The sequence below is a fragment of the Cervus canadensis genome, chromosome 1 (assembly GCF_019320065.1).
Source record: "Cervus canadensis isolate Bull #8, Minnesota chromosome 1, ASM1932006v1, whole genome shotgun sequence".
Classification (NCBI taxonomy): domain Eukaryota; kingdom Metazoa; phylum Chordata; class Mammalia; order Artiodactyla; family Cervidae; genus Cervus; species Cervus canadensis.
In genome coordinates, this window is record NC_057386.1 from 49837680 (window position 1) to 49856840 (window position 19161).

A 19161-nucleotide genomic window follows, 5' to 3' on the forward strand; every position below is an offset into this window, starting at 1 on the left:
TGGTGAGATTCCTGGATTTTTTAAAGTTCAAATTTCTTTATTTCATAATATGGTGAAAATAGAATGAGGAAGTAAAAAAATATATATCTCCTGTGTAACACCATATGACATTTGAAAGAAGACCAGCACTGATGTAAATCAAATATTAATTTGTTTAATCAAGATTATTCTTTGGAAGAGAAAGGAAAGCAATTACATAAGAGCTAATTTAATTCCTTTTACCAGGTGGTTCCCATGGTCATATTTAAGAAATTAAATGACAAAGGCTATGAGGAAAGAATCTGCTATTAAAGGCAGTGTTGTGTGGTAAAACAGCTTTGAACTTGGTCTCTGAAGAAATAGGTTTGCATACTAGGTTTACCGGACTTCCCTGGCAGCTCAGACAGTAAAGAATCTGCCTGCAATGCAGGAGACCAGGGTTCGACCCCTGAGTCTGGAAGATCCCCTGGAGAAGGGAATGGCTACCCACTCCAGTATTCTCGCCTAGAGAATTCCATGGACAGAGGAGCCTGGTGGACCACACACCGTGGGGTTGCAAAGAGTGGGACATGACTGAGCGACTTACAATTTCACTTTCATCGGGTTCACCACCTTACTAGCTTGCAGTGTTTTACAAGTCACTTAACCCATCTCAGCTTCTGTTTCCTCATCTATAGATTAGAGATAATATCACAGGACCATGATAACGATTAAATAACATAATAGGTATGATAGCACTTGGCATATAAAAAGTATTGGATAAAAGTTAACATCACTCCTTTTTCCAAAGTAGGGTTGGAGTTGTCTAATTATTTTGCAGAGCTTTAAGCTTGCATTCGTGGGCTCTGGACAATGTTTCTCAAAGAATGACTTGAGTTATAATTTTTCGTATTCCCTCCAGAAATATCTTTCCCATCTCCGTAAATGGCTCCACCATCCAGCTATCCAGTTGTGAAAGTCATATCTACCCATCAACATAGAGTTTTTCCTTTCTTCATCTGCCAAGTTCACTGGTGCTACCCCCAAAATAGCTCTCAAATCCAGCCAATTCTCTCTACTTCACTGTCACTGACATATCTCTATTTCCGTATTTTCCTTATTTATTTATTCATTCAGTCATTCTTCTGGCTGCACCAGGTCTTAACTGTGGCATACAGACTCTAAGCTGTGGCACGTGGGATCTGGTCCCCTGACCAGGGGTCAAACCTGGGTCCCCTGCTTTGGGAGTGCAGAGTCTTAGCCACTGGACCACCAGGGAAGTTCCCTCTTTTCGTTATAGTCATTTGTTTAGTTTTTAGTTTCCATTTATAAATGATAACATTCAGTATCTTTCTCTGAATTACTTCCCTAAGCATATGCCCTCCAAGTCCGAGTAGTATTCCATTGTGTGTGTGTATATATATATGTGTGTGTGTGTGTGTATGTGTATGTGTGTGTATATATGTGTGTGTGTATGTATATATATGTGTGTGTGTGTGTGTGTATATACACACATACATACCACATCTTTTTAAAAAAATAACTTTATTTATTTGGCCGTGCTGGGTCTTGGTTGCTGCTCAGGCTTTTCTCTGGCTGTGGAGAGTAGGGGCCGCTCTTTGTTGAGGTGGGAGGGCTTCTCGTTGCAGTGGCTTCTCTTGCCTCAGAGCCCAGGATCTCGGGTGTGCAGCCTTTAGCGGTTGCGGCCCCCAGGCTCCAGAGCACAGGTTCAACAGTTGAGGCACACGTGCTTAGCTCCTGCTCAGCACGTGAGAGCCGCCCAGACTGGGGCTGAAAGCCTGTCTCCTGCATCGGCAGGCGCATTCTCTACCACTGAGCCACCAGGCAAGCTCTACCACATCTTCTTTATCCGTTCCTCTGTTGATGGACACTTAGGTTGCTCATGTATCTTGGCTATTGTAAATAATGCTGCTAGGAACATTGAGGTACAGGAATCTTACCAAATTAGTGTTTTTGTTTGGATATATACCCAGGAGTAGAATTGCTAGATCATATTCTAATTTTAGTTGTTTTTTAAAGGAACCTCCCTACTATTTTCCACACTGAGTACATCAATTTACCTTCCCATCAGCTGGGTGGAAGGGCTCCCTTTGCTCACATTCTCACCGACATTTGTTATTTGTGGTTCTACTTCCATCTTGTCCTTTTCCAAACTACCCTTGCTCAACAGCAAGAATAATCTCTAAAAATATGCACACTTCTATTACTTAAAATTCCTAATGCCACTTCAGCGCCCTTGGAATACAATGCAAATACTTCACCGTGACCTGCCCAGACTTCTGCTTAGCTCTCCAACTTGACAGTGCATCTCCAGTTTACTGGGCTCCGAGCGCAGTGGCTTCCTCTCTGCTCCCTGAAAACACCAAGGTCTCTCCCACCTTTTGCACTTGTGGTTTCCTCTGCCACAAGCACTCTTCCCTCAGGCTTTATCTCAGGCTTCAGGCTGAAATGCCACCTCCACAGAGAGGCCTTCCCTGGTCACTGAAGTCGCTTCCTGCTTCCTCAATCTTCTATCGCATCCAAATTAGCCATGATTAAGTTGCTTCCTTCTCAACCGAGTGTCTTCTTTTAAGGGCAGGAACTGTGTCTTGTTACCTGTGTATCCATAAGACCTGGCCCGATGACAGGCACATGGGGGCACTTAGAGCTGTTGACTGAATGAATAACTAAGTGAATTAAGTGAAGGGCTATTGCTGAAGCTGAAGCTCCAATACTTTGGCCACCTCCTGGCAAGAGCTGAGTCACTGGAAAAGACCCTGATGCTGGGAAAGATTGAAGGCAGGAGGAGAAGGGGACGACAGAGGATGAGATGGTTGGATGGTATCACCAATTCAATGAGTATGAGTTTGAGCAAACTCCAGGAGATAGTGCACAACAGGGAAACCTGGCGTGCTGCGGTCCATGGGGTCGCAGAGAGTCAGAAATGACTGAGCGACTGGACAACAACTATGGAAGGTGTTAACAGTAGGGGAAACTGAGAAAGGGAGAAAGGAGTATATGAGAGCTTTCTACGCTATTGGCTTGATCATCTGTGAACCTAAAACTGCTCAAACAAAACCAAGTCTATTATTTTCTTAAAAAGGAAAATAAATTTTAAAAATAGTGAGGTTGGTTTTCAAACTGGTCAATGAAAGAGTTAACATTTAACAAGCTTAGGTACAGAAAGCATCTAATCAAAAGGGAACCCTCCTACACTGTTGGGGGGAATGTAAATCGGTGCAGCCATTATGGAAAAATGTATGGAGGTTCCTCAAGAAGCTAAAAACAGAGTTGCTATATGATCCAGCAATGCCACACCTGGGCATATATCTGGATAAAAGTAATTTGAAGAGACACATGCATCCCTATGTTCACAGTAGCACTATTTACAGTAGCTAAAACCCAGAAAAAACCTAAATGTCCCTTGACAGATGAATACCTAAAGAATACGTGCCATAGATCACACAATGGAATACTACTCAGCCATAAAAGGAATGAAATTATGCCATTTGCAGCAATATGGATGGACCTAGAGATCATCATACTATATGAAGTCAGAAAGAGAAAGACAAATACTATATGATATCCCTTATATGTGGAATCTACAATATGACACAAATAAACTTACCTGTCAAGTAGAAACAGAGTCACAGACATCCTGGCTGCAAGGGAGGAGCAGAGGGATGGACTGGGAGTTTGGGATTAGCAGAAGCAAGCTGTTACATATAGAATGGATAAACCATAAGGCCTTACTGTATAACCTAGGGAACCATATTCAACAACCTGTAATCAGCCATAATGGAAAAGAATATGAACAAGAATGTGTGTGTGTGTGTGTGTGTATGATTGAATCACTTTGCTATGCACCAGAAATTAACACACTGTAAATCATCTATACTTTGATAAAATAAAAAATAAATTGTTAAATTACTTTACTGAAAAAAAAAAGAAAGAAAAAGAAAGTGGGGGGGAGCCTTCAAAATTTGCATTTAAAATACTCATTTATTAAATTTCTGTTGTGCTGGGTCTTCGTTGCTGCACACGGGCTTTCTCTAGTTGCGGCGAGCGTAGGGAACTCTTTGTTCCGGGGCGCGGGCTTCTCATCGTGGCGGCTTCTCTTGTTGGCAGCGTGGGCTCTAGGGTGCTTCGGCTCGGTCGTTGTGGTACGCGGGCTTAGTCTCTCTGAGGCATGTGGAATCTTCCAGGACGAAGAGCCTGTGTCCTCTGCGTTGGAAGGTGGATTGTCAACAGCTGGACCACCGGGGAAGTCTGAAAGTCTGCATTTCTAACTTCCCAGCTGAATCGGTCAGGGAACAAAGAGGAAACAGATGCCTAGTCAAATTAGGCCAGCCTGAGTATTGTTTAATGAGAGAGAATTTACGAAGGTATGAGGAAACCACAAGGATAGTAAAACGTCCAAGGACCAGTCATGGTGCTCTTACCACTCATAGAAGGAAGAAAGATGGGGCGCTGTTACTGGCACCTGGGGGGGTAAGGTTCTGGAGACAGAGCCACCTTGAAGTAAGCTTGCCCTTCAGTCAGAGGACTCAGCCAGCCCAAAGTGATTTTATAGAAAGGAACCTGAGAGCAATACCACACACTCTGTCTGCTGTCTCATCTCATACTAGGGCTCCCCTCTGGCCAAGCAGGAGGGAGACTCCAGCTAGGCATAGGGATCTGGAAGCATTTTACCTGTAAGGTTATACTTCTTCTGCTAGAAAAAAATTAAAGCATATATAATAAAATATTAACAGTTGTCAGTTCTGGGTGTTAGATTCACAAATGTTTAATGTTAGTTTTTATTTTTATCTGAGATCTCTGAATTTCTCAGAAAAGTGGTGGTAGTTTCCATCTACTTCCCTGTTTAATGGTTTTGGTCACTGACAGAACATCAATTAATGATTCTTATCTCCACGTCACATTGTTTAAGTAACACTACTACATATAAAATAGATAACTAATAAAGACCTACTGTATGGCACAGGGAACTTCTTAATACTCCATAATAACTAAACGGGAAAAGAATCTAAAAAAGAGTAGATACATGAATAACAGATTCACTTTCCTATACAGCCAAAACTAACACAACATTTTAAATCAACTATACTACAATAAAAAAAAAAGTCATGTCAGAGAACAATACATACATTTGATGTGTGGAAATTTTCTTTTCTGAAGCTTTTATCTGGAAATTTTACTTTTTGTAGGATCATAATACAACCTCCCCTTTATCTGGTTTTTGATATTTTTCTTAGCACTGAATAGTGAATTGAAGATAAATTAGAAAAATCAGAGTGGGTACAAAGGTTAAGATGGAGAAGGAAATGGAAGCCAACTCCAGTATTATTGCCTGGAGAATCCCATGCACAGAAGAATTTGGTGGGCTACAGTCCATGGGGTCTCAAAGGGTCGGACACAACGGAAGCGACTTAGCACGCACAAAAGTTAAGAAGACCCAATCACACCAATTCTAGCCCAGTGACTTTATAAATCCCCCCAGTTTCAGTTTCACCTAAAAAATGGAGATTTGCTATTGTAGTATCAACTACTCTACCAGATTATTGCGAGAAACACGTGAGAATATAAAACGTATGTTAAAGTAAATAAAATCTAAATTGTTTTATAAATGTAACATATTATCAAAACTTTTGAACTCACTGTTCCTTGAAGCTTAATTTGAATTTAAATTTTTAAAAAAGCATTTGGTTGGGGTTTTTTTTTCCCCTTCTCTAGCAACCTATAGACTTATTTGGTTTCAGCTGTCTATGTACATTTCCAAGTAGGTATCCTAGGAAACTGGGAGATAACACAGCAGTTCCTGACAATCCCTGGCCAGACTAGATTTCCTATTTTAGTCCCTCTAGTTGTGGTGAGCTGGGGCTACTCTTGGTTGCAGTGAGCAGGCGTCTCATTGTGGTGCACAAACTCCAGGGTGCTAGGACTTCAGTAGTTGTGGTGTGTGGGCTCGGTAGCTCCAAAGCATGTGGGATCTTCCCGGACAAGGGGTCGAACCCATGCCCCCTGCATTAGCAGGTGGATTCTTAACCACTGGGCCACCACGGAAGCACACTGCCCTCCTCCCCCCAACACCTCCTGGTACCTTCATCTTGTACTTTCAGCCTCAGAAAATAAATTTCTGTCATGCAAGCCCCCCAGTCTGTGGTATTTTGCTATGGCAGCCTGAGAAGACTAATACACTACCTTTAGTTCTCCTATTTTCTACTAAGTGCAAAACTTCCCAGTGTTTTTTACTCCCAGTCTACCTTGAAGTATGAGAAAGATACCTTTCCCTCCTCTTCTCTCAGCTCTTGATTAGCTACTAACTAGACCGTGCACACCAAGAAAGGCAAGAATTTTTCCACTTGATTCACATACATCTATCATCCAGGCTCCTCGCCTGCCAGGCGTTCATAAATATTTGTTGAATAAATTACAGCCCATTCAGTCTTGAAAAGGATCCTTGCTCACGTCTTCTTCTCTCCAATATTTCCAGCCTGTCTCCACGAGCTTCTTCTCCTTTTCACACATTTATAAACCTCCCCATTTAGGACATATCTCACTTGACCCTGCTGCCTTTTCAAATGTCTTGGTTCTCTAGTTTCTTTGCATAAGTGGCTCATTTTTACCAGCCTCATTTAGTGCCATTCAGTCGTCTTCATCCCTTTGTGGTCTGGTATCAGTTCCATCAACTCTAGGGATGAATGAACCCCAGGTAGGGAGGCCTCCTTTTAAACCAGATGCGGTCTTCCTGTCCAGCCCTCGCTTCCCAGACCTCAATGTTCTGATAGGGACATTGCTGATAACCACTTTCTTTTTTATGAATTTATTTTGTTATGGCTGTGCTGGGTCTTTGTTGCTGTGTGGGCTTTTCTCTAGTTGTGGTGAGAGGGGGCACCTCTCTAGATGTGTGAGGGCTTCTCATTGTGTTGGTTTCTCTTGTTGTGGAGCACAAGCTCTAGGATGCATGGGCTCCAGGAGTTGCCACACGTGGGCTCAGTAGTCACAGCTCCCTCTCTACAGCGCAGGCTCAAAAGTTGGCATACTTGGGGTTAGTGACTCTGCAGAACGTGAGATCTTCCCAGATCAGGGATCGAACTAGTACCTCCTGCATTGGCAGGTGGATTCTTTACCACCGAACCACCAGGGAAGCCCACCACTTTCTTATTTTTAGAAATTATTTGGGACTTTTTTTTTTTTTAACTCCACCTCTCAGCTAACAGGATCTTAGTTCCATGACCAGGGATCCAGCCTGGGGCCCTCAGCTGTGAAAGTGCGGAGTCTTAACCACTGGACCACCAGGGAATTCTCAACACTTCCTTTCTTAAATTCTCTGCCTGTGGTTGAGGATATTGTGCTTCTCTACTTCTTATTTCTCACCCCCCACCTTCTCTCTCTCAGCATATTCTAAGGATTAATGCTCTCCTTATTCTTTCCCCACTTACTTTCTTCAAGAGTTTTTTTTCCTAATTCAAATGATCAACTCTTTTGTTGGTGACTTGATAAATGACAGCTGAATTCATTTCATGTCCAAGGCAGAATCTCAAGCCTCAAGTTAGCACTCAGAGCATCCCAAGAGCCCCATCATGTTTCTCTAATAGGAACACATTCCTATTTCCCAAGGTGACTATGACAGAAAGCCTCCTATGTTCTCAAACCTTTTGCACCCCTTTCTCCATTCTTAGTTTTAGCAAAAACCTTGGCTCACCTGTCATCAAGAAATTAGAAACCATTGGATGAAAACTCTAATCTTCCCACCAGCAAAGAACAAAGCCCTGCTTTTATTTGCACCTTCAATTTGTCCCTTCTTTCTTTCCATTTACGATGGAGGAAGAGTCTTCTTCCCATGAAAAGCCAAAGCCAACCTCTTCACTATGTTCTATCCCTCTCCTTTTTTTTTTTTTAAACAAGTATTTTATTTATTTATTATTTTTGGCTGCACTGGGTCTTTGTTGCTGCTGGGCCTTTCTCCAGTTGGGGCGAGTGGGGGCGACTCTCTAGTTGTGGTGCATGTGCTTCTCATTATAGTGGCTTCTCTTGTTACACAGCATGGACTCTATGCTGGGTTTAGATATCCTGTGGGATGTGGGATCTTCCCAGACCAGGGATCAAACTCAGGTACCCTGCATTGGCAAGTGGATTTTTAACACTTGGACCACCAGGGAAATCCCTTCTCTCTCCTCTTCTTTTATTCGTAGTACCCACCAAGTTCTTTCCCACCTCAGGGCCTTTGCATGAGCTCTTCCATCTTCTCAAAGCGCTCTTCCTCCTATTCTTTAATTGGTCCATTCGTCTTGCTTTAGATCTCAGTGTAAATGCTACCTCCTCAATGAGGGCTATCTTGACCATTTTACCTAGAATAAACTCGACTTGTTATTACTTATCTCAGTCCCTTGTTTATGTTCTTCATAATATTTGCTTCAATTGAAATTAATTTTTGTTTGTATTCTCAAACTAAATGTAAGATCTATGAGTCTATATACTATTTCCATATATCTTGCTTACCATTATATTAATAGCTCCAGGTCTAATAAGTGACTGACCTGTAGGAGGTGCTCAGTAAATACCTACTGCATAAATATGTGATAATATTGATTTCCAACTTCCTCAGGAGAGGGAATTCAGTGACTGGAGGATAGGAAGGGGAAAGAGAAATTTCACTGTATACCCTTTTGTACTCGATGAACCAGTGAATATATTACCTATTTAAAATGGATTACATTAAAACCTGATAGCTCAGTTGGTAAAGGATCCACCTGCAATGCAGGAGATCCTGGTTTGATTTCTGGGTCGGGAAGATCCACTGGAGAAGGGATAGGCTACCCACTCCAGTATTCTTGGGCTTCCCTTGTGTCTTAGCTGCTAAAGAATCAGTTCACAATGCGGGACATCTGGGTTCGATCCCTGAGTTGGGACAATCTCCTGGAGAAAGGAAATGCTACCCACTCCAGTATTCTGGCCTGGAGAATTCCATGGACTGTATAGTCCACGGGGTCGCAAAGAGTTGGACGTGACTGAAAGACTTTCACTTTCACTTTCAAAATTAGAAAAAAGAAAGATGTTGTTCTAGCCTAGAGATGATGATGGCCTGTACAAGGCTGGTGACAGTGGGATTGAAAAGAAGTAAACATATTTGATATCTAGGATCTCATGATTGCTTGGGTGTGAGGGAGTGAGATATCCATATTAGTATATAAGAATGTTCATCACAGCATTATTTATAATATGAATAATTGGAAACAAATTTCCAATGACAGGGAAATATTTCAGTAAATCATGGCACATTTACTTGGTTAAATGGCATTCTACCTTTTTAAAAAAGAATTTATAACATGGGAAACTGTTCATATGATATTAAGCAGGAAAAAAAAACAACTGAAAAGTATGTGTATGTTGTGATCAAGACCGTGTGTAATCCCCCAAAGCAGGGGTCCAGTGGCTAAGACTCTGTGTTCCCAGTGCAGGGCGCCCAGGTTTGATCCCTGGTCAGGGAACTAGACTACACACGGCACAACTGACAGTTTGCATGCAGCAACTAAAAAGATCCCACGTGCTGCAACTAAGACCCAGTGTAGCCAAATAAGTAAAAAATAAATATTAAAAAAGAAATTTACCAAACTATGTACTATAAAAAATCAAAGAAAATAAAGCAAAAAATTAATTTTAAAAATGTTGCTGAGTTGTGAAATTATGAATTTTTTAAAAAGGTCCAGATAATTTCTGGATCATTATCTGAAGCTAAGCCATAATCCCTCTTTCCTGACCTGTTAGAATGAAGTGGTTAAGCAGAAAAACTGCATTTTTTGGCAGTTAAATGTTTCTCTCCTCAAGAATTTGGAGAAGAGTCACTTGCTAAGGCCTGGACATCGAACAATTCTATATTAGCTAGAAAGGCTTTTTAAAAAAAATTATTTTAAAAATAATTGCCTTAAAATTATTTTTAAAATTAAAAACAAAACAGTGGTTAAAACTCTGTGCTTGCAATGTAGGGGCACAGGTTCAATCCCTGGTGGGGAATTAAGATCCTGCATGTCCAGTCACAGCCAAAAATTAAAAAAAAAAAAAAATTAATCTCAATTATAGAAAAATTAGAAGACTTAGACAAGTAAAAATAAGTCACTCATAATTCCATCATCATAAAAGCCACAACTAACACTTGGGTAGCTATCACTGACTTTTTAAATGGATATATATATTTTTTGACCACAGAATATATGGTCTTGTGATTTAGTCTTTTTACTTAATAATATCTTATTAGATATTATTAGATAGATATAGGACATATAGGATAGATATAGGACATATAGGACATCAATATTTTAATAATGTCATTATTTGCATTTACCATAATTTATGCAAACAGTCCCTAAATATGTTGCATATTTAGGTTGTTTCTAATTTTTCACTATGCATGTGTTCCTTTGGGTACTTATCCTGTTTTCACAGGATATTATTACTAGCTGTGGAATTTTGGAATGAAAGGATATATTTAAAGATACTGTCAAATTGATCCACAAAGTTTTCTGCAATTTATATTCCCACCTACAGTTCATGAATATGTGTTTCCACAGGCTTTCACTCTTGCCCTTGTAAGAGTCAGAGATTGGTATCTCACTCAAAGTTATTTTAATTTATAGGTTTTTGATAAGGTGAAACTTTTTTTTGTTTGCTGTTTACATTTGAGAATTACCTGTTCGTATCCCCAACTCACTGACCATAAAGGACCATAAATCCTTGAGGAACTGATTGAATGAAAAAGGCTTAGAATGAGGAAGGAAGAGAAGGAGGTTCTGCAAGGCTGAAGAGAGAAAGATCTTTGAACAAAGATTATAGAAGCAAAAAAAAAAAATTTTTTTTTGCAGGAAACTTTTTTAAAGTCAAAATTTATTTGAAACTCACATAGGAAACACAAAAAAAGTGGACCAACTCTTGTGAAACCTGCTCAGCTATACTTGCTCAGTCCCCTGTTAGCATAACCATCCCAGCAGAAGTCCCAGTCTCAGGGCTTCAAGAAACTAAAAACTAGTCCATGCATATTTCTTTCCAAATATCTGCACACATTTCTCCAGATTACGAGACTCAAGAGATTTTAGAAACACAAAAGTGAAACTGATAAGACTCACATGGTTTGAAGTCAGACTGCATGGGTTTGAGTATCAGATAGGACTCTGATTAGCACTGTGAATTGGAGAGGCATTTAGCCTCCAGTCCTTCTTTTTAAAAAGGACAAAATAATACCTCCCACCTTGTAGGACTGACACAGGAATTTTAATGGGATGATATACATACAATAAGAAGGAAAAAAAAAAAAACTAGTGGACAAACAAGACCAATGTATTTGTATTATTTTTCATAAGCAATGAGTTAAAATTAAGGCTGTTTTTAAAAACTTTTTTATTGTGGTAAAAGTCACATAATATAAAACATGAGACCATCATACAGAGTGAAGTAAGTCAGAAAGAGAAAAACAAATATCGTATATTAACGCATATAGGTTGGATCTAGAAAAATGGTACAGATGAACCTATTTGCAAAGCAGAAATAGAGACAGACATAGAGAACAAACGCATGGATACCAAGTTGGCGGGGCGGAGGGGTGGATTGGGAGATTGGAATTGACCTATGTACACTACTATGCCTGTTTTGCTGAGAGTTCTCTATCAAAAGAAAGCTTTTTGATAGGGTTTTGAAAGAAAAGGACATGAATGAGCAGGAGAGAATGTTATCATTCAACTTCACTATAGAATGAATCATGCTATTCACAATGCAGGCAGCCTCTGGTGGCATAGCAACCTATTCAAATTGTAAGCAGAATACCAAGAAGGAACTATATAAAATCACATCTAAAGTGCTAGCTGCACAATACCTATAGCGTACACAAAACTCCTAAATCTTTTCTTCCAGACCTATCCTTTCATCCTTAAGACTAATATACCTAAATTCAAATATACCTAATACAATACCTAAATACCTAAAAACAATACCTAAATACAAATATACCTAAATTCACTTCTGTCATTTCAGAGAGTATCCAAAACATACCATTTTTACCACCCAACAGGTTCCCCTCTCTCCAAGTTCCCCATTTTCCTGCAGCTTTGGAGTCTGTAGTGAACTTCCCCTTCTCCTTTTAAGCTCACCTAGTCACCAACTCTTGCTACTTCTTCCCTGACAGAGACGTGTAGATGCATTGTTTCCTTACTTACACGGCCACCCCTTTCATCGGGACCCTTATTACTTCATGCCTGGATTGCTGCAAGTTTCCATCTGGTGAACTACTGCCAAATCAATTTTTATGCAATCTCATGTTAATTGGATCTGTATAGCCTTCTGACCTAGTGTCTGGACCATTATCTGGTCTGGGCTTACATTCTTATTTCAGATTATAGGATGACCCAACTCTTCAAATATTATCCTGTCAGTGATATACAAAAGAGGCAGGAAAGCTAAACATCACTTCAGCTTTATGAATTGTCTTGGTATGCTCCCAGCATCCTCAACTATTTGCCTCCTTGACCTCTTTAGTCCTGATCTTGTTTTGGTGCCTGGCCTCTGACTGCTATTTACATTTTCCTTGTGGTACTGAAATGATGTTATATTACTGCCCAGCCATTTCAGTTCTTAATGTCAAGTTTAGCCACCTACTTGACACACAACTTTCAATTCACAACGAATTCTTCAACCTTGTATTCATGGCTCTCTCTCCTTAAACGGAAAGGAAATTTTTACTTTTATCCATGGTGGATCTCTCTTGTTTTTTTTTTTTTGTTGTTGTTGTTAACCTTTCCAGGGCCACCATGTTGTACAACTCAAAGCAGAATCATTCATACTGTATTCTGTGTTAATGGTTTCTCATACTAGAACACACTACCGTAGTGGGAATTTCTAATAATGTACTTTCACAGCCTTGAGAAATCTCATAGAAATAGCACCTGGAAAAACAGCATATATCAAGAAACTGTGATGACGTATCAACAATGATGAAAAACATTTTTCATGTTTTTCTGAGAATAACAGCCTTCTTACAGACCCCAAGGCCAGACCCAGAAGGGAGTATGACTGGGGTCATAAAAGCATGGACCTTGGAACAGCGGGTCAGCGTTAGGTATGAACACTGCCTACACACTTGCTGACTGTTCCCGAGACTATCCCACAAGGGAACAGCCTGGGGTCAAAACAAGGAGATCTGGACTATGTCAATGTAGTGTCTTGGGAAAGATAGATCGAAGAAAGTTTTGCAGTCTGCAATCAGGAGTAACAGCTGGACTCAGAGTGGACTCTGCACCTCAGTCCAGTAGAGGCTGCAGGTCCCCTGACCCATTGCACCAGATTTCGTGTTCAGCTCTCATTCTTGTTGCTCGCTCCTGGACGTTTAGGGCAACACACTACAATTTATATTTTATGTTGTCTTTTCTTAACCCACTGCAGTGATTTGATCTCTGCAGTTGTGGTGACTAGATGGCCACCTATAGCCAGGGCCCCACCCCAATTTTTACAGCCTGTCCTGGCCAGAAAGGAGAGGTTGAACAGCTCTGGTACTCAGTACCAACTAACACCGTAATTAGTCCAATGTTATCCTCTGTCCTTTCAGTTCTATTAAATGAGGTTTTTTTCCCAAGCTCTGGATCCTAGTTCTGCTAACTTGTGACCTGTTTTACCTGATAACATGCCTCAGACCTACTCCTACAGAGAAGATCTTGCTACTTCAAATTAAAATTCCCTCAAACCAACCTGCCAACTGTTGTCCACCGGCATGTATTTAGAATTCTACTGGTACGCTGGACTAGACCTACAGCAGGGTGTATCAAATCTAGCGCCATCTTTATCCCAGCAAAAGGATCTAATTACATCTTTTTTCTTTTTCTAATTACATCTTTTGACCACTTCTCTAGCCTTCCCATCCTGCTGTGTGCCATGCCTAGCAGCATGTCTCATTATGAAAAGATATTTAATATCTTTTAAAATGTGATGCCCCTATCAGAAAAGCAATATTCAGATGTTGTCTGATGACAAATGTGAACTCTGTTGTTATAGATACTATACTTTTATTAAGTGAATTGAAGTCACCTTGACTATAAAATCATCAAACTTTTAAAACATGATTTTCTAAACATCTTTACTATAGTGGGTACTTTCTCTTTTACTGATTGACACAAAATATATGCTGGTCATATAATATGAACTGCATCATAACTGAACCACAACAAAGCAAATTTGGAATGGGGAAACTGTAAAAAAGAATTATATCAATGATGATCAAAAGCATCTCTAGCAACTATAATCATAAGTTATATAAGTGAAAGTGAAAATGACAGATTTAATGGATTACCTGCCCAAGTTATTTATTCAAATGCCAAGAGGCAATTTACCATAAAAGTGCATTTTATTTTTCTTATATGAGAGAGAAGTCTCAGGTGTGTTTACTTATATTATCAATTTACACCTCATTAAATTCTGGAAAAAAATTATAAAGCATATTTTGAATTACAATGGCAGAAAAGAAAACACCAATGAATTCTTTTGTTCTTGAAATTTTTATTTCAGTTTAAACAAAAAAACAAATGTTACTTATGTTATCCAGGGATAGGTGGGAGAGTATGATTAGCCTTCATAACTGTTAGCTGGCAAAGTCCAAATAAGAGGTGTAATCTAGGTCCAAGATGCTTATTGTTCCAGGATATATTTACCTTCCAAAGAGATAATGAAAATAAGTCAAAAAGATGATAAACAGATTTACATGAAGTCACATTAGAAAATCTGAGAAAGTGATGCCTAATGCTTTGGGAAATTCTGTGCCCATTTAATACTCAGAAGAATAAATTCTTAAAGATTAGGAGCAGATGGTTCATAAGTATTAGACACAATGATATGCACTTTCATCAGTTTGTTATGATTATTAGGACTCAAGATGTTATTTAAAATCTAGATGTAGGCCCAGACAGTTGGTCATTGCTAACAATGGAAAATGTACATTTCACTAGAGGAAACAAAAATGTGACTGTTAGCATCTTGTCTTAATTTACAATTATTAAGTCCAATTTTAATTTTTACCAAAAACAAGAAATATAGCAGCAATAGTTACACACCTGAAAAAGACTCCAAATAGAATGTCCCTATTGATGACAGCAACCAAGAAATTCAAATTCAGTCTACAGATTTTATTTCTGATCATGTAACAAACTTTCAGGTATTTCTTTGAGTCTGCCTCTGTTAACAATGTACAACTTGTCAGATAATTACATCACTGATTTCCAAGCTCTCTTTCCACAATATTTTTCCCCTTTAACTAAGGTGTACCTAGAAATAATGAGACAACTTGAATAGCTGTAATGACCTTCATTAATTCTGTCTTACTAATTAGTTGATCTTATCCCAGTGAAGGCTAACGTCAAATTTATCCAACAGCCTTTGATTTCAGAATTACTTATGATAGTAGAATACTGCATCAAATACAGAAATCTTGATCAATAATCTTCTACTTACATCTCATAAACAATTATCTTTCTAAACAAACTATTTACAAATGTAAAATATGCAATATTGTTTAAAATAAATATACAATATATAGTTTCTACATTCTCAGACAGGCTTAAAAATGAGGTAATAAACACTTAACTGATTAAACCTTTTACCATTCTGGAAATGGCTTAGGGAAATAATGAAAAAATTTTTTCTTAGGTCTTTCCATGTTTTCTTTGAATGCTTCTGACTACCTCCTTCTCTATTCTGAAAAATTATGTAAAAAATCCTTAAGCTTTGTTGGATAGTCTGTCATCACCCCAGTTGCTCCCAAATCAAAGGCTCTTTTGTATTCCTGTTCTTCATTTAATACCCAAACATACACCTGGAAATTAGAAGAATGAGACGTATGAGAAGAAATGTTAAAACAGCAAATTATCTTTATGTTAGCATGCATCCATTACAATCTCAGTACACTTAGAAACAACCTTTTAATAACCTGCAATTTAAAGTTTTTCTGGTAAGTGGTCTGAGGTGACCTCTAAAAATGGTCTGCTATTCACTCAACCCAGAAAACGCCACAAAATCATGTAAATCAAGAGGTTCAAATCGTCACGCTCCCTTTAAGAACACTTGTGAAACTGCCCAGGCCATTAAGGGTATGCATATCTGAAAAACCACCAAGTATTTGAAGGATGTCACTTTACAGAAGCAACATGCGTGCCATTCCATCATTACAATGGTGGAGGTGCTAGGTATGCACAGGCCAAACAGTGGGGCTGGACACTGGGTCGGTGGCCCAAAAAGAGTGCTGAATTTTTACTGCACATGCTCAAAAATGCAGAGTCATGCTGAACTTATAGGCTTAGATGCAGATTCTAGATGTAGATTCTCTGGTCACTGAGCACATCCTGGTGAGCAAGGCTCCCAATGTGTGGGTAGGACTTACAGAGGTCATGGTCAGATCAACCCAAACATGAGCTCTCCCTGCCCCACTGAGATGATCCTTACTGAAAAAGAACAGATGATCATTCCTAAACCAGAAGAGGAGCTTGTACAGAAGAAAAAGATACCCGGGAAAAAACCTGAAGAAACAAATAACTTATGGCCTCAGAATAAATGCTGCAAAAAAAAGAAAGAAAGAAACAAGGAAGGAAGCAGCAACAGCAAATAAAAGCCAAAAACAAAAAGCTCTGCAATTTTAAGAAATCATTGAGCCCTTTAAACAAATTCCACTTTGCTCACTAAATATGACTATCCCACCCTCTGGCTTCAGTTCTCCTCACCTACCTATAGGTGAACTCTAGCTACTGAAAAACCAATACCATCTTGCTAACTATAAGGCAGAGCTTAAGGGCTTCATATAGTGAAAGTGAAACTGGAGAAGGAAATGGCAACCCACTCCAGTATTCTTGCCTGGAGAACCCCATTGACAGAGGAGCCTGGTAGGCTACATATATGAGAACCAGTAAAAGTAGCAGGGTTACGACCAAATCAAGTCAGTTAGAAGTTACTGCCCTTTATTTTATTTTTTTTTTTTACATACCTATTATTCATTTTATTATCTACGGTCACTTTTGCAATAAAATGACAGAGTTGATAAGTTGTAACAGAGATTGAACGGCCCACAGGTGTGACACTATCATCTGGACTTTAACAGAAAAAGTTTGACCATCACTGCTAATTGCAAGTTCATACCTTTTCTCTGCTCCTAAAACCTCCCACGTACCCTCCAGCACTTTCTCCATGTTCACTGGGAAAATTTAGCACATTTATTTTTTAATTTTTTTTGTTTTTTGACTAAACAACAATATTTACTTTTATTTTATTTATTTATTTTTCCCAATTATTTTTATTAGTTGGAGGCTAATTACTTTACAATATTGTAGTGGGTTACTGCCCTTTCAACTTGTGTTGAACTGGTAAACTATGCTCTTTCTAAAATGCATCATTACAAAAACTTACCTGAATGCCTCGGGCAGTGAGGTGGTCAAACAAAGCTTTTCTCATTAGTAAACTAGAAAAGAAAAGCATAAAAGATTTAGGTACTCCTTAGTCCTAAGGAAGGACTAAAATTAGTCCTCAATTCTAATTCAGTCAGTTTAGAGCTTCTAATCCCTACGGTGGAGAGGTCTGACAGAATGTGGTCCACTGGAGAAGGGAATGGCAAACCACTTCAGTATTCTTGCCTTGAGAACCCCATGAACAGCATGAAAAGGCAAAAAGATAGGACACTGAAAGATGAACTCCCCAGGTCAGTAGGTGCCCACTATGCTACTGGAGATCAGTGGAGAAATAACTCCAGAAAGAATGAAGGGATGCAGCCAAAGCAAAAACAATACCCAGTTGTGGATGGGACTGGTGATAGAAGCAAGGTTCGATGCTGTAAAGAGCAATATTGCATAGGAACCTGCAAAGTTAGGTCCATGAATCAAGGCAAATTGAAAGTGGTCAAACAGGAGATGGCAAGAGTGAACATCAACATTCTAGGAATCAGCAAACTAAAATGGACTGGAATGGGTGAATTTAACTCAAATGACCATTACATCTACTACTGTGGGCAGGAATCCCTTAGAAGAAATGCAGTAGCCATCATGGTCAATAAGAGTCCGAAATGCAGTACTTGGATACAATCTCAAAAATGACAGAATGATCTCTGTTCGTTTCCAAGGCAAACCATTCAATATCACGGTAATTCAAGCCTATACCCTGACCAGTAAAGCTGAAGAAGCTGAAGTTGAACAGTTCTATGAAGACCTACAAGACCTTCTAGAACTAACACCCAAAAAAGATGTCCTTTTCATTAAGGGGACTGGAATGCAAAAGTGGGAAGTCAAGAAACACCTGGAGTAACAGGCAAATTTGGCCTTGGAGTATAGAATGAAGCAGGGCAAAGGCTAATAGAGTTATGTCAAGAGAATGCACTGGTCAGAGCAAACACCCTCTTCCAACAGCACAAGAGAAGACTCTACACATGGACATCACCAGATGGTCAACACCAAAATCAGACTGATTATATTCTTTGCAGCGAAAGATGGAGAAGCTCTACATAGTCAGCAAAAACAAGACTGGGAGCTGACCGTGACTCAGATCATGAACTCCTTATTGCCAAATTCAGACTGAAATCGAAGAAAGTGGAGAAAACCACTACACCATTCTGGTATGACCTATATCAAATCCCTTATGACTATACAGTGGAAATGAGAAATAGATTTAAGGGACTCGAACTGACAGACAGAGTGCCTGATGAACTATGGATGGAGGTTCGTGACATTGTACGGGAGACAGGAATCAAGACCATCCCCAAGAAAAAGAAATGCAAAAAAGCAAAATGGCTATCTGAGGAGGCCTTACAAATAGCTGGGAAAAGAAGGGAAACAAAAAGCAAAGGAGAAAAGGAAAGATATTCCCATTTGAATGCAGAGTTCTAAAGAATAGCAAGGAGAGATAAGAAAGCCTTCCTCAGTGATCAGTGCAAAGAAACAGAGGAAAACAATAGAATGGGAAAGACTAGAGATCTCTTCAAGATAACTAGAGATACCAAGGGAACATTTCATGCAAAGATGGGCTCAATAAGGACAGAAATGGTAGGGACATAACAGAAGCAGAAGATATTAAAAAGAGGTGGCAAGAATACACAGAAGAACTGTACAAAAAAGATCTTCACGACCCAGATAATCACGATGGTGTGATCACTCACCTAGAGCCAGACACCCTGGAATCTGAAGTCAAGTGGGCCTTAGGAAG

General features: G+C 39.4%; 1 protein-coding gene across 4 annotated transcripts in view; it reads right to left on the reverse strand.

Annotated features, from left to right (window-relative positions):
• Positions 1–14473: 14473 nt before the first annotated feature.
• Positions 14474–19161, reverse strand: part of GDPD1 (glycerophosphodiester phosphodiesterase domain containing 1) — a 54429-nt gene continuing 49741 nt past the window's right edge. Inside the window, exons 9-11 of one of the 4 annotated variants that reach the window (XR_006272121.1) lie at positions 17380–17431; positions 15572–15799; positions 14474–14642 (exon numbers count right to left, since the gene is read on the reverse strand). Coding sequence is in view for 2 of the 4 variants with exons in the window: in XM_043482751.1 (XP_043338686.1) it covers positions 15677–15799; positions 17380–17431 (175 nt within the window). In the remaining 2 variants the exon portion in view is untranslated. Of the gene's footprint in view, positions 15800–17379; positions 17432–19161 lie in introns of all 4 variants that reach the window. The other 3 variants (XR_006272120.1, XM_043482765.1, XM_043482751.1) reach the window with 3 other exon arrangements.